The sequence below is a fragment of the Leuresthes tenuis genome, unplaced genomic scaffold (assembly GCF_036924035.1).
Source record: "Leuresthes tenuis unplaced genomic scaffold, fLeuTen1.0.hap1 SCAF_20, whole genome shotgun sequence".
Classification (NCBI taxonomy): domain Eukaryota; kingdom Metazoa; phylum Chordata; class Actinopteri; order Atheriniformes; family Atherinopsidae; genus Leuresthes; species Leuresthes tenuis.
This window is the reverse complement of record NW_027325374.1, coordinates 2,086,816-2,103,093: the sequence shown is the minus strand read 5'-3', so window position 1 is coordinate 2,103,093 and position 16,278 is coordinate 2,086,816. Positions and strand designations below refer to the sequence as shown.

The window sequence follows — 16,278 nt, the reverse complement described above, 5'->3', positions numbered from 1 at the left end:
CGTTTCGTCCGCGCGCCGGCTGCCATCCATCCATCCATCCCTCCCTCCACTCCACCATCTCTCCATCTCCATCCCTCGCCTGTCTTTTCTCCGGTCCGGCTTCCAGCGCTGTAGATAGAGGCTCTGCAGTCACGTGGGTCGGAGGAGAGGAGAAAGAAGGATAGAGAGAGGGAGGGAGTGCGCGCGAGAGAGAGAGCGCGTCCCTCCTCCTGCTCCTCCGCAGTTTGCAGTGTGATATCGCAGACTCGGAGGTAGAGAGTCAGAGCTGCTCGTCCGGCGGATCTCCACCTCTGAAACAAACCCCCGGTGTCTTCTCTTATCCTCCCCTATCACTTACCCGGGGTTGTTTCTCTCCGGAGCCCTGGAAGCTTCTATTTCTTTCTCTTTTCCACCCTTCATCTTCCTCTCGACTCCGGCCAATAGTTTCGTCCGTGGGATTTAGTTTTTTTTACATCACTATTCGGCGGTGATTCCATTCAACACTTTGCTGCCGCTTCTGCCGCCGCCGCTTTTACGCACTGACGCTTATTCTGGATTAGCTCATCCGTGGAGAAAAACACAAGAATCTGCGAGGTGGATCCGTGGATGCGCCTTTTTGGCTCAGACTGGAGATGGAATTGCTGATATTGTTATTTTATTCCCTGTGGATATTGCAATGCAACACAGTGAGCGCCGACTCCATCATTCACATTGGTAAGACACCAAGAAGGGCTTCCTTTCTCCTTTTCTTAAATTTCTATTTCTTTTTTCCTGCCGCGCAGGGCTTTGGCTGAAAGGGCTGGTATAGCTGCACGAAATGTGGGCTGAAAAGCAGGAGGCTCATAGATTCTCTTGAAATGTGAGCAGATTGGTGGTATTTGACGTACATGCGCTGATTTCCATACATCTCCTCACTGGTTGGAAAGAACTCAGCCTCACATCTGATTATAATTCCCATCCGTGTCAGAGTGTGTATAGGCAGGAAGGAGGCTGTTGCATCCACACTCAGACGCACGCAGAGCTCCCTGCAAAGTGTTGCGCTATCCATCCCTCCATCCCTCCACCCATCCACCTCTGCTTTCCGGGAAGAGGGGACGCACGTCGGTGCATTTTCTCATTTTCCGAGACTAGCGCGAGAAACCGGCCCGACGTGGGTGTTTGGAGGGTTTCACTTCGTCCCTCCATCCCTCCTCCATCCTACACTACCTCGCCTCCCCTCCTCTAAAGCCTGAACTTTGAATTGGACGTGAGTGAAATGTTAATCAACTCCAGCAGGGGAAGAGTTGACGGAGGGGACAAACGCCGACTGTTCGGGCTGTGAAACAACGCGGGGAACCAAAATCCAACTGACGAGCTGACGAGGCCGGCGCCGCGCTCTCTGCGTCTATTCGCGGTTTCATTCCCTGAGATTGTACTCTGCTCACTTTTTCTGGTAAAAATAGAGTTTGGGGGGGATAAGGCGACGTCTGAGGCGGAAAATCAATTGACTGACAACACAGCCGCATGCGCTATTCACACAAACTCCCCCAATTTGCACTATTTCCATTCAGAGGCTTATCTTGGCCCGCAGATGATTAGAAACCAGAGATCCAGATTTCAGATCCCAGAGCGTCAAAGCGGCCGGTGGCAGCACTGCGGTGGGCAGAAGAGAGGAATGGGAGGAGGGTTGAAGGAGGAGGGGAGTCGGAGCCGTTCACTTAACAGAATACACTTCTTACTTCAAGTGTTTTTCGCTTTTAAAACGTCTTGATTATGTTTGGTCAAGCGAAAAAACTGCTGAATGCTCACGGAAGCAGTTCATAAGGAGGAGGGCTGTTTTCTCTCACTGGATTTGTCTTTATTAGTACACAGAAATGCTATTTAGCAGGATTGAATACATCTTTCTGCTGTTGGTCACTGCAGAATATGCATCCAAGCAGTCTCACAGTGTGGATGGAGGGATGAACTGATGGGCAGATGGATGGATTTCTGTGTTCCTCAGGGGGAAAATCTGCATTCATTCGGCACATGGCAAAAACTCAGAAGAGAGATGTCGGATTATTGAGAACACAGAACAGTAAATTCAGCAAATAAGCGGGGGTGAAAGCAGACATGAACAGAAAGCTGGTGTGATTGAAGCTGCTCGGTGATTTATGAGAGGCAAGAAAGGGAAAGAAACTATTTTCTGACCACAGGTTTGTGTTCTTTAGAGGCTTGATTTCATCCTGCTACAAGCAGCAATCTGCAGCAAATGAATGTTTCAGGCACAGATAAAGCAGCTGAGTCTCAAGAGTGAGGATTTCAGGAGTTATCTCAACCTGTGGCGGAGCTCGTGGTCCAACTGGATCACAAACAGAGATAAATGTGCAGCATGTGAGGGCGAAAAGCCCTGATCAGGTGATGCATCCCTGCAGGTTCCCACAGTGCAAACCGCAGCTTGGATGCTGGAAGATGAGTGAAGTCATTCCAGCTCACACAGCCACAGTGGATTTATATCCCAGGGCCAAAATATCAGGCTCATCTGGTCCTCTACAAGTTTTAAAACAGCGTAAATCCACTGTGGCGTTGTTTGGTGAACGGAAAACAGTGTGAAAAACTAAGTGAACCCTTACTGTTTCCACAGGAATGAAGAGGCTAAGTATGCTCTGATTAACTGATCCTCAGTCAGTGTGAGCAGCTCTATAAAAGCAGATGTTCTGTCAGTTTAACACGATGCCAAGGAGGAAAGACACCAGCAATGATCTCAGAGAAGCAGCTGCTGCTGCCCATCAGTCTGGGAAGGGTTATAAGGCCATTTCCAGACTATCTGGAGTCCATCATTCTACAGAGAGAAAGATTATTCACAAGTGGAAAACATTCAGGACAGCTGTCAATCTTCCCAGGAGTGGACGTCCCAGCAAGTTCACCCCAAGGTGAAGAAGCCCAGAGCTACATCTCAGACTCTACAGGCCTCAGTTAGCAGGTTAAAGGTCAAAGTTCATACATCTCAGACTCTACAGGCCTCAGTTAGCATGCTAAAGGTTAAAGGTCACCCCAAGGTGAAGAAGCCAAGAGCTACATCTCAGACTCTACAGGCCTCAGTTAGCATGCTAAAGGTTAAAGGTCATACATCTCAGACTCTACAGGCCTCAGTTAGCAGGTTAAAGGTTAAAGGTCATGACAGCACAGTTAGAAAAAGACTGAACAAGGATGGCTTGTTTGGAAGGGCTGCAGGAGAAAGCCTCTTCTCTCTAAAAAGAACATGGCAGCACAGCTTAGGTTTGCAAAGCTTCACTTACTTTTACACTCACTGCTGCTGAAGCTGCTGGATCAAGGGTTCACTTAGTTTTATACTCACTGCTGCTACAGGCTGCTTTGATCACTTGTGATGTCACAGATCATTTCCAACTGAAGAGTAGGGGTTCACTTAGTTTTATACTCACTGCTGCTACAAGCTGCTGGGTCAGGGGTTCACTTAGTTTTACACTCACTGCTGCTACAGGCTGCTTTGATCACTTGTGATGTCACAGATTATTTCCAACTGAAGAGTAGGGGTTCACTTAGTTTTATACTCACTGCTGCCACAGGCTGCTGGATCAGGGGTTCACTTAGTTTTATACTCACTGCTGCCACAGGCTGTTTTGATCACTTGTGATGTCACAGATTATTTCCAACTGAGGAGTTATTTCTCGTCCACTTTAATCTGTTTCTTGGGGAACTGCATCCCACACCTGGTGGATGCTGATAAAACCTGTTGTAGGAACAGATTTAGAGTCTTTTCAGAGCCGAGGGCTTGTTTCCCCTCAGCCTCCTGACTGACTTGGCAGCACAGAACAGCAGAACCCAGATCAGATGTGACAGCGTTTCAACCTTGGCCCTGAAACCGCCGCCCGAGCATCTGTCCTGTCCCGCCGCGCTGCTGATCTCGGGTGACAGATCCCGGTTTGTTTGTCCCCTCCTCTCCTCGGCTCCCTGTAAAGGATCAGTGGCAGGCGGCGTGTTCGCAGGCCGGTGACGTTTAAAAGAGCTGATTCAGACGAAAACGCCAGGATTGGACCTTCAGTCAAACGCTGACCCACTTATAGTGTTAATGTGCATCAGCGGCACAAAATCCAAGGTCCAAGAGCCGGAAAAATCTCATCTCATTGGATCATAACAGCAGCTGGTTTCTCTAATTAATTCAATTGCCGTTCTTTGGTTGAATGTGCAGTAAATCAGCAAAAACAGCTGTTGTAGTTTTCATTTATGTCTGCAAAGGAAAGAAATGGGCAAAGAACAGCGTGTGTCTGACCCTCCAGAGGAGCAAACGCAAGGAAACGGGACTCAAGCCAGTTCTTTGCCCCTTAATTAGATATCAAGCTGGCACCGAGGTGCGTTCAGGAACGGCAGGTGCATTCATTTCTGAGAACATGTCTTTCCAGAGAGCTGAGGATGAATTCCTCCCACAGCTGGAAGTCAAAGCTCAGCTGAAACTTTCTTTGTTGTGACACAGTCGGGTTCGGTGGGGAAGAACTTCCACATCTTTGAGATGGACTGGAAGGTGCAATGAAGGCTGTCCATCCATTTTCTATGGATGATGAAGGATGTTTTGATGTAATTTAACTGTCTTATGGGAGGTTTTACTGCTGTTTTCTGTCCAGTTAGGATGCATAAAATCCTTCTGACTAGTTTCAGCAGCAGAAATAAGTGAAAACAGATGTCTTAAAGCAGCACATTTGCTCTCTGATGTTACTCAGAATTAATTTTCCCTCAGGACTTTTCCCAGATGTCACTATTTGAGTGTATTAATCAATTAATCAATGCATTTATTAAGTTGTTATGGCAGCATATATCAGTACTTCGGAGACACAGAGTGGTGTTAATATTCATCTGGAGAGGAGTGTGTCTCCACCTGTGGAAAAGCTCAAAAGCTTTGGGCTCCACCGATCATTTAGGGGAAGTTTTTGTAAAGTTGCTGCTATACAATTAGTGCAGATGGGTAATTAAAGCTAGTTTGATGAAAACAACGACCAACCCGGTAACTATGGTGATTAGAAGGTTGAGAGTGATCCATTTTGTATCTGAGCCAGAGAACCAAAACAATGAGCTGAAGAAGGCTGGAAAAATCGATAGAGATAGGTCTGTTAGGGAACCTGTTCACATCTTACACAGCCAGCTTTTTCTGGGGAATGGATCCATCACGTCTCACTTAGAGATGCTGCATCTTGAACAAGTTGAGATAAATTCTGTGGGAGATCACTTTTGAAGATATTGCATGCGCAAGCAGGTCGTGAAAGTGTTGCCCTGCAGGAGCTGACACCGGTCAGGCTGCAGCGATTTCTGTCCCCTGTGGGCTGTTTCTCATGTCTGAAGGTCCTTTAAATACCCCTCAGGCCGAGTGGATAACAAGCCACTCTCTATAAGGAGCCTGAGGAGGAGAGATTACCCCATCCCACGAGCCAGGCAGCTGATGGAGGATGATTTACAGAGCTGCTGTAGTGGCTAGCAGAAGTAGAGGCTGCTTATCCGGCGGCCGGTTTTGGAAAGGCGAGCTAAAACTGCAGGAATCCAATCTGTTGAGGCTGGCAAGGCAAATGAGCAGCTGCGGCCTTTTCTCGCCCCGCCGCTAAACAAGATAAACTAACCCAGTTAGGGAACAATGCAGAAGGCTTCCCGCACTGTCTCAGTGAAGGCTTAGCCAGAGCATTTACCTACAGATGCTGAAATGGACGGAGCGCAGCGCCGCTGCTCCACTCCGTGGCTTTAATAAACAGGGGGAGTGTTGACCCTGCAAAAGCTCTAAAATACTCTGCAAAGCGGCCGGCGTTAGTGTTCCTTCTAATTTGCTGTGACAAACATGCAGAGGCTGTGTGGGCAGAGCCAGGGGAACGTTCCTGGAATGGAAACTTGTTTGACAAATAGCGGCTTCCTGAAAGCTGTTTTATTTCTAAAACTCAGATGAAACCTTCACGTTTGGAGCTGATGGTCTTTAAATCTGATTGAAAAAGATGTTTGACTGATGCTTTTCTGTGAGTGGAGCCTCTGATGTGTTTACGCGAGCCGGATAAGACAAACAGTGGCGCTCGCTGATGAATAGAAGGCTGTATAAACTGTCGCGTTCACTCCATCAATAATCCTGTCCCTCGCAGCAAAATGGGCTATTACATTATCATAATTCTTGATTCTGATTCAGAATCACACTGCGTTATTGACCAAAAAGGAAAATTGATTTGCAGACCTCCTACTTCATACACAGTGCTTTGAACGTCATGATCTGTGGGTTTTATTTTGTGGTCTGTTTTCCCGTCCTTTGCTTCAAGACCTTCAAACAAGTAGATCCAAGAGGAAACAACATGGTGGCAACAATGTTAATGCTTTTGGAACAAGAAGTGACCATATTTAAGCCAGAGATGGGTCTTTGTGTGCTGCACATCAGCATCTGATGGGCAGGAGTGAATCTAAACAGCTAACAGCTAACAGCTAACAGCTAACGGCTAACAGCTAACAGCTAATGATTCCACCACAACATGTTGAACGTCATGATCTGTGGGGTTTTTTTGTGGTCTGTTTTCCCATCTTTTGCTTCAAGACCTTCAAACAAGTAGATCCAAGAGGAAACAACATGGTGGCAACAATGTTAATGCTTTTGGAACAAGAAGTGACCATATTTAAGCCAGAGATGGGCCTTTGTGTGCTGCACATCAGCATCTGATGGGCAGGAGTGAATCTAAACAGCTAACAGCTAACAGCTAACAGCTAACGGCTAACAGCTAACAGCTAATGATTCCACCACAACATGTTGAACGTCATGATCTGTGGGTTTTATTTTGTGGTCTGTTTTCCCGTCTTTTGCTTCAAGACCTTCAAACAAGTAGATCCAAGAGGAAACAACATGGTGGCAACAATGTTAATGCTTTTGGAACAAGAAGTGACCATATTTAAGCCAGAGATGGGTCTTTGTGTGCTGCACCTCAGCATCTGATGGGCAGGACTGAATCTAAACAGCTAACAGCTAACGGCTAACAGCTAACAGCTAATGATTCCACCACAACATGTTGAACGTCATGATCTGTGGGTTTTATTTTGTGGTCTGTTTTCCCGTCCTTTGCTTCAAGACCTTCAAACAAGTAGATCCAAGAGGAAACAACATGGTGGCAACAATGTTAATGCTTTTGGAACAAGAAGTGACCATATTTAAGCCAGAGATGGGCCTTTGTGTGCTGCACATCAGCATCTGATGGGCAGGAGTGAATCTAAACAGCTAACAGCTAACGGCTAACAGCTAACAGCTAATGATTCCACCACAACATGTTGCACGTTAGCACAGGAACTGTCATGGTTGTGGGTTCAAAATGCTTCTTTTGAAATACTTCTTCGTCTCCTCTTTTGTCTTTGCCTCCTGTGCATGTTTGGCTCCACCTTTCCGCGCCGTTACTTGGGCAATCGACCCCGTCTAAATTAGACACAAATAAAAACAACAAAAAAGAAGCAGCTGCGACCATCTCCACGCCCCGAGGCACCGGAGGGTTGCATCTCCCTCCAGAGTCATGTTTGCATCTCATAAATCTTACAGACTTGCAAAGAGGCGACACAAAAGGTAGATGAAAGAATCATAGAATTGTAAAAGGGTCCAAACATATAGATTAGCAACATACGTTTTTGTGGTATATAATCAGATATCAATAAAACATTGGAAAGAAAAAAGTAAATGAAAAATTATTGCAAATACAGTAAAGATAATGAGTAGAAAGCAGTAAACTGTCTGGATAATTAGATGTAAATAAGTAATAAATACCCTAAATACAGGAAGGCTGCTCCACGGACATGTTTATGTTTATGTTAATGTTTATGTTTATGTTTATGCATTTATCAGATGCTTTTATCCAAAGCGACGTACAAATGAAGATAAAACATTACAGCTAACAATAAGCTACATATGGGCCACGATAAGAAAAAGTGGGTTTTCAGTTCCTTCTGTGGCTATGACAGCTTTATGTCTGGTGAGTTGGTGGCTTCTGCTGAGTCTGATCTTTTTTGGCTTCAGCCTTTCTGAGTCCTCAACCTTGCAAGCATCCTGTGAGATATGACCTATGACCTCTACTTCCTTCGTCTGCTTCCCTTCTGCTTTGAATGGCTTTGAATGGTCAAAACAATCGGATCCGATGAACAAAGATGCGTTCAGGAAAACAAGCATTAAGATACGCTATAAAAGCATGCTCTGGACTGTATTACCGACCCTTATGCACCTCCACTCACATTCCCATAAATTATAAATCATGCTTTTGAACTGAGTGGATCCATTTAGCTTGAGTTTAAGAGTTAAAGATCCCCAGAGGCCCGTGAACAGCTTTGCCGTGAGCGTAAGATTTGTAGAATCCAACCGGTTATTTTAGGCCCAGTTGTGAAAGCAGAGCAGTTATAAAACTGCCAGATCATGCAGCTGTGTGTTTATTTCATGGAGTCATGCATGACTGAGAGAAGTGACCATCTTAAAGAGACAGTAGAGGCCGACTCAGACGTAATGAGACAGTTTCGTCCTGCAGAGTTTGACTAAAAGCAGGATCTTAAAGGTTCGTCTAAGCAGAGCCCTGACCCCCCAATTACAGAAAAGTCTGCTTCACAATCACTTTTGAAGCTGTGTTTTTGACAGTGGTCATCAATAAGAATTGTCTTTTTCTCTATGAAACACTTTGTGATAATTATATCCAATAACTAAAGCTTTACTGCTGAATTAATCGAGATTTAAAGCAAGCTGCATCGTGAATTCCTGCTGCCTACTAAATGCTAAATGCTAACATTAACTAATGATTGTTTGACTGATTGAAGTGCTTACATGTAAGTTAATTAAGTGCAGTTTATCTTTGCAGCTCCTCACAGCAAAATCTAATAAGAGAAATAAATCATTAAGATAAAGAACATACAAGAAAACTAGAAAAGGTTTGGACCAGTTGTTTTAGACTTTAAGTCTAAAGACATAGATTAGTCCAACAGAACATCTAAACTTCTCAGGCCTGCTTGGATAGAGAAGCCAAAAAGCCAAATTCGTCTCTGATTTGTTTAACTGGAGGTGTTTATAATCTAATCTAAAGAAAAGAATCTGAAGAAATCTTTATCAGAACAGCTGCAAATCATCAGCTTGAATCCGGTGAGAGGAAACTGAATCAGATGATAATCTGTCCTGGTGGAGGAATATACTCCAGGATAAATGGGTGCAAAACAGAACCTGACTGGAGTGTCATGAAGCCTATCCGATATGGGACTGTAACAGGAAGTTCTGTCCCAAAGCGTTGTCCCTCCATCTTTTACACCAGCTTTAATCCTGTTCCGGATCACAGGGGGTTGCTGGAGCTGATCCCGGCTGCCATCAGGTGGGAGGCAGCACTTTTAAACCAGGAAGGCTGCAGAGCTGCTGTTTACTCTCGTGTTTTGGTTTCTTTATCCAAAAAAGTGTTGTTAAACACTTTTACATATTTATAAGGATACATTTTAATGTTATTATTGTGTTTTGCATGACGTCACGTTAGATAAATAACTAATAAATGTGTTAGCACGGCTATGCTAACTATGTTAGTCTGGTTAGTCTTGTCAGAGTGGGACTAACACACCCCTAAAACGTGCATGTTTGTATTTAACTGGACCCAAACTGCCCGAGGCTCTCTGCACATGCTCCACAAAGGTCTTTGACCTGGAAGTAAGAGAAAAAATCAACAACAACAGAGAGTAACATCAAGGCTTACCGTGCATGTCACGGATGAGGTGAAGGTGTTTTGCTCTGTGGCATCAGCTAGAAAAACACTGAAACAGCCACACTGTACTGTGAGACATTTGTCCCATTAAACGAGGAGCTTTGACCATAGCTGGCTTAATTGTGCGTGAAAGTATCCCGAGTTGATCTCCACAAACGGCTTAAACAGCGTTATGATCTAACTGGTGTCATCCCAGACTTTGCTCAGCTTAAATCCCCTCGAGTCTTAAATTAGCTGCTGTTTGATGCTAATGTCCAACAGGACCTCACAGCTGCATATGTGCCATGTTATCTCCGCAGTGGAATGAATCTTGTGCAGTTTTTTGGAGCCTCACTGGTTTGTCATGCAGGTGATTTCAGCAGATGCACATTTCATTTGCATAATGATGGTGTAGGACGAGTTGGCTGTCAGACCGGAGGAAGGGGAGATCGGTATCTCGCGTGGGGATGTAAGAGCATGGTGTTCAACTCTCAGTCTTTCTGCTGATGATGCCCGACAGCATGGAAACATATTCTGTGTTCGTGTAAACAGTGAATCAGGCCGCAGTTGTGGTTTGTGGTTTTCTTATAGATTCTTCCTTGTTTTCCAGCAGGTCCTGGAGCCGAGGCATTACTTATTTGGATGTTTAATTATGATAATAGCCCTGCTGTACTCACCATTCTTCTGTTCTTCTTTTGGACTCAGGCGGTGGAAACGTCATCCAAAATCCTGTTTGCCATAAATCTTGCTGTTGTTGCGCTTGGTGCTCCGCGATATTTTAAACCGCCATATTATTCATTTCTCTTTAAAAGGATTCTGGCTCGGGATCGGAATAATTTAGCTTTCACATCCACTGTGTTTAAACAGACTAATCTCTCATACTTGACCTTGATTGGCCAGCAGGAGCAGCTTCTGTTTTACATTGTAACTGATAGAAAGCTTTCTTTAAGTCACATTACATTTGTACTCGGACTCTCACTGAATTCAGTTAAAGCTACACGGCTTCAGGATGCTTCTCCTGTTTTTGGTGCGATCAGTTAAACCTAGATCAATAGATTTTTGATTAGCACAGTTTTTGCAGAGATGGGCCACCAAGTTTAAGTGCTGACTAAATGATTATTCTGATTAATTGTCAATTATTGCAACAAGCTGTGTTTAAAGTACCAGTGTTCAACTATTACTGACCCCTAGTGGTCAAGTGAGAGATAGCAACATCTCAGACGCCATCAATCCACTATCTGCAACAAATTTATCTGTAAGCTAAAGAACACATCACAAAGAAAACAGGCAACTTTGGCAGCAAAATCATCTGGGAAAAGCCACATTAATGTTTATTGATTCTTTCTGTCCTGAATTTTCCATTTCTGACCAGCCAGAGACAGAAGCTGAGAGCACCAAAAGTCTTTATTTTACTCACTAAATGAAAGATTTAAGAAACAGAAACCGAAAAATACCCAAAACAAGGTAGAACCAGACTGAAAACCGAGCATGAAATCAACAACAAACGGAAACAAAAGGAAAAGTCAGGAGATTAAAACATGACGGGACACAATTTACTGATTGGAAACAAGTGCAAGAAACAGGAAATGAAACAAAACCCTGAACTGAACACTGAAAACTAAGCAGAATAAACTCTAAACCAGAATAAATCCAGACTGAGGACAAATCCTGATGAGTCTGGGAAACTAAGGCAGAATAAATCTGAACTAATATCAGGACTGAAACATAAGAACAGAACCAGACTGAGACTATTTTAGATCAACAACTGAAGTGAATCATAGAAGCGAGACCAAGAACGAATACAAGCAGAGAATAAATCCTAATTAAATCCCATCACTTCAAAATAATACGAACACAAACGGGAGAATCAAACAAAACACTTAAAGTCACAAAATAAAACAGACTTCTTGGATCAGCTCAAGTGTTCTTGCATTATTTAATAAGTTTAATCCTCAGCATCCACAACTCTTCTTCTTTGTCATCGTCTGAATAATGCTCCTCCTCACCTGCCTTTTATTTACCTTCACCCTTTGTTAATATGACCATAAACCAAGATAATCAATACACAAACCAATATAAATGGTTAATTTCAGGTAATAGAAGCCTAAAGCGATTTGGTACTGACAGAAACATAGTTTTTTATATTATATAATAGATCTTTGTCCCTCTTTACTTCCTGTCATGTCTCTAGTTTGCCTTTAACCACCTGCTCATTCCTGCCTGATAACTTCTGCTGTTTTTAATCTTCGAGACCATCCAGTTCCAGTTTTTGGATTTATTTATGGCCATTTTGTTAGTTTCTTTTAGTTATCTCAAGCCTCATTTGTTTTTGCATTGAGTTCCTGTTCTGACCTCCAGAAGATCCGATTTTTAATGATTACGCTTGATGCTCCTGTCAGATACTATACTTTTATGTACTATAACTCAAAGCCAAGCCAATCTTTCCGGTTCGTATTGAAAAAAATAAATAAATAAGAAGAATACTGTTGACACAACCATTGATTATCTGGTTATCAGTTATAATGCACCTCAAAAGTAATGAAGAGTTATTTCAAAACACAGGTTTGAGTTGCGGTTAAAATTTCAAATAAAAAATCCCCAGAGGGTTTATTATGCACATTAGTTACCCAGAAGCCCTGGACTTAATTAAACTGCTTTCACTCATTAGCATTCTCATGTGGAGGCCAAGACATCCAGGTCAACCCGTCTCCCGGGGACCAAGACTTGTGCAGTTCAGTATAACGGAAATGGAAAGAATAATCTGTGTTCCTGTGTGTAATATTACTCAAGTGGTCTGCTACATGTGTTTTAATTCCCTGGGGGGGGTTTTACCCACCACTGATTTGAAACATGGGCAGCTTGAAAGATAAATTACATCTCTGGTATTAGCACTGATTAAGCTCCTAATAGGAATGGATTTTCCTGTATGAGGGCAACGAAAGGACGAAGGCCAATAAGTACAATTGCATTGGCGGTGTGTAGAAAAAAGGCCTTTTCTGTCGATTAATGGGCCCACAGTAATCAAAGAAGTGATAGAAGGTGGAACAAAATGTCCTCTAAATGTCCTTTTAAAGTCTTAAAAGTAAAGTTCTACCGTATCATCCTGGGGAATCTGAAATGTTAGTTTTTCTCTAATGTCGTAAAATTGACTGAAAGTGTCTAAGTTTCTTTAAATTTTACAGACTCTGTGCCTGTCTTTTAAACAGCACAGTGAATTTTTTACATCTCTGTAGCCAAACAGACGTTGAAATGATCTGAAATAATGGCGTTTCTTAGGGAAATGTTCTTTTCCTCTCACATCTGCTGAGGTCACATCTGCAGAACTGTCTCTGTCCTTGGTGCTGAACGCTGTGTCACAAATCAGGCTTTTTCTTTGAAAAGAAAATGTCCAAACATGTTCTGCAGGTCCAAGGGATGATTTAGCTTGTGAGTCATGACTAACTGGTAGAAATAATGAATAATTATCTGAGGATTTGATTATTGTTTTGAGAGACTGAATCAGTGTTTTGAAAAAGTAATTTAAAGATGGTAAAAATGGTGGATGGATGCCAACGAAACACTGAGTAAAAGCTGTTCCAGAGTCATGTTTCCCATTGTGTTCCATCAGCTTCCTTTAAAGACTCTTTTTAATGCTTTGGGAACTGAGTTTTTCACAGGAATCTGAGTCCATTCCTGCTGAATCCCAGATTCCAGCTGCTCAGCAGTCGGTTGAAAAGACGGCACCTTGATGGCAGCATCTGTCTCTCCAGAACTCCAACATCCAACTATGCATCAGTGGTACCTTCACCCAGATGAAGCCCTCCATGCCATGGACTCTGCTGCAGCCCCAGACCATCACAGACGCTGGCTTTAAACCTTCCTCTGAGAACAGCTGGATGCTCTTTCTCAGCAGTTTTTCCCAGAAGCAGCTGAAACGTGGACTCATCTGCCCACAGAACACGTGTCCACTGTCTTTCTGTCCCTCTGAGATGAGCTGGAGTCCAGAGAACTGGGCCGTGGTTCTGCTCAGAGCTGATATATGGCTTCCTCCTGGTGTGATGCAGCTTCAGCTCACATTTCTGGATGCAGCCGTGGACTGTGTTGAGTGGAAATGCTTTTCCCAGCTCCTCCTGAGCCCATGTGGCTGTATGGATCATGGTGGCCTGACGGTTTCTCCTGCAGTGCTGCCTGAGGGCTCCGAGCTCATCCAGCAGGGCTTTCTGTCCTTGGCCTTTCCACACTGAGATTTCCCCAGACTCCCTGAATCTGTTCCCAATATTCTGCTCTGTAGATGCTGAAAGACCAAAGTTCTTTCCAGTCTGACTCTGAGGAATATTTCCTGAACTTATTGATGATTCTCTGATGGAGTTTGGCACAAAGCGGTGAGCCACGACCCATCCTTGTTGGAGAGGCTGAACCTTTGGTGGAAGCTGCTTTTATACCCAATCCTGACACCCTCACCTGTCAGCAGGTAACCTGCTGGTTGGAGAAGCTCCAGAAGCTGTAGATTCTATAAACTTTCTGTCTTTCTTTGACTCTACAGCAGCTTTTAGAGTGTTTTGCTGCATTAAACTAGATTTCTTTTGATATTCCAAATACATAAAAATTGGTCAGTGAAGCAGCTTAAACCTGCTCAGAAAAGACAAAACAGGAGGATAAAATGTTTTTCTCTCATTCGATATGTGTCAGTGTGAGATTGGAAAGAACATTTTGAAAGGCTGAAAACCAGATTTCTGAGTGAAATTAGATAAAACTGGAGCTAACAGACGATAAGGTTCCAGCTTATGTTAGAAGAAAGAATTCTTTCTCTCTGCTTCTGTGTCTTTTCCTCTGATCTCTCCAGCATCTGATGTTTATTCTTGTCTTCCTTCTCTTCTTCTTCACTTCCTGTTGTCTTCCTTCTCTTCTTCTTCACTTCCTGTTGTCTTCCTTCTCTTCTTCTTCACTTCCTGTTGTCTTCCTTCTCTTCTTCTTCACTTCCTGTGACACTTTTCTTGCTGCTGTGTCTGACTCTGGGGCTCGTTTCTGATCGTTTTTTACTGTTTTAACTGTTTTAACTGTGTTTCTGAGGGTTTTTACCTCGTTGTTGGCGTTTAAAGCAAATTAAAGCTTGAAACCAAAGTAATAAAACACAAATCTGAGCAGCCGTGGGTGAGTTTCACAGCAACTTTCCACACTGAGATTTCCCCAGACTCCCTGAATCTGTTCCCAATATCCTGCTCTGTAGATGCTGAAAGACCAAAGTTCTTTCCAGTCTGACTCTGAGGAATATTTCCTGAACTTATTGATGATTCTCTGATGGAGTTTGGCCCAAAGCGGTGAGCCACGACCCATCCTTGTTGGAGAGGCTGAACCTTTGGTGGAAGCTGCTTTTATACCCAATCCTGACACCCTCACCTGTCAGCAGGTAACCTGCTGGTTGGAGAAGCTCCAGAAGCTGTTGCTGTAGATTCTATATGTCTTTATTTGGCTCTACAGCAGCTTTTAGAGTGTTTTGCTGCATTAAACTAGATTTCTTTTGATATTCCAAATACATAAAAATTGGTCAGAGAAGCAGCTTAAACCTGCTCAGAAAAGACAAAACAGGAGGATGAAATGTTTTTCTCTCATTCGATATGTGTCAGTGTGAGATTGGAAAGAACATTTAAAAAGGCTGAAAACTAGATTTCTGAGTGAAATGAGATAAAACTGGAGCTAACAGACGATAAGGTTCGAGCTTATGTTAGAAGAAAGAATTCTTCCTCTCTGCATCTGTGTCTTTTCCTCTGATCTCTCCAGCATCTGATGTTTATTCTTGTCTTCCTTCTCTTCTTCTTTACTTCCTGTGACACTTTTCTTGCTGCTGTGTCTGACTCTGGGGATGATTTTTGATTATTTTTTACTGTTTTAACTGTTTTAACTGTGTTTCTGAGGGTTTTTACCTCGTTGTTGGCGTTTAAAGCAAATTAAAGCTTGAAACCAAAGTAATAAAACACACATCTGAGCAGTCGGGATGAGTTTCACAGCAACTTTCCACACTGAGATTTCCCCAGACTCCCTGAATCTGTTCCCAATATTCTGCTCTGTAGATGCTGAAAGACCAAAGTTCTTTCCAGTCTGACTCTGAGGAATATTTCCTGAACTTATTGATGATTCTCTGATGGAGTTTGGCCCAAAGCGGTGAGCCACGACCCATCCTTGTTGGAGAGGCTGAACCTTTGGTGGAAGCTGCTTTTATACCCAATCCTGACACCCTCACCTGTCAGCAGGTAACCTGCTGGTTGGAGAAGCTCCAGAAGCTGTTGCTGTAGATTCTATAAACTTTCTGTCTTTCTTTGACTCTACAGCAGCTTTTAGAGTGTTTTGCTGCATTAAACTAGATTTCTTTTGATATTCCAAATGCATAAAAATTGGTCAGTGAAGCAGCTTAAACCTGCTCAGAAAAGACAAAACAGGAGGATGAAATGTTTTTCTCTCATTCGATATGTGTCAGTGTGAGATTGGAAAGAACATTTTGAAAGGCTGAAAACTAGATTTCTGAGTGAAATTAGATAAAACTGGAGCTAACAGACGATAAGGTTCCAGCTTATGTTAGAAGAAAGAATTCTTCCTCTCTGCTTCTGTGTCTTTTCCTCTGATCTCTCCAGCATCTGATGTTTATTCTTGTCTTCCTTCTCTT

General features: G+C 43.3%; 1 protein-coding gene across 3 annotated transcripts in view; it reads left to right on the top strand.

Annotated features, from left to right (window-relative positions):
* The first annotated feature begins 242 nt into the window (after positions 1–242).
* grid1b (glutamate receptor, ionotropic, delta 1b) overlaps positions 243–16,278 on the top strand; it is a 595,515-nt gene continuing 579,479 nt past the window's right edge. For all 3 annotated transcript variants that reach the window (XM_072373293.1, XM_072373292.1, XM_072373294.1), the window contains exon 1: positions 243–693. In XM_072373293.1, the coding sequence (XP_072229394.1) occupies positions 612–693 (82 nt within the window). In that variant the 5' untranslated portion in view covers positions 243–611. The remainder of the gene's footprint in view (positions 694–16,278) is intronic.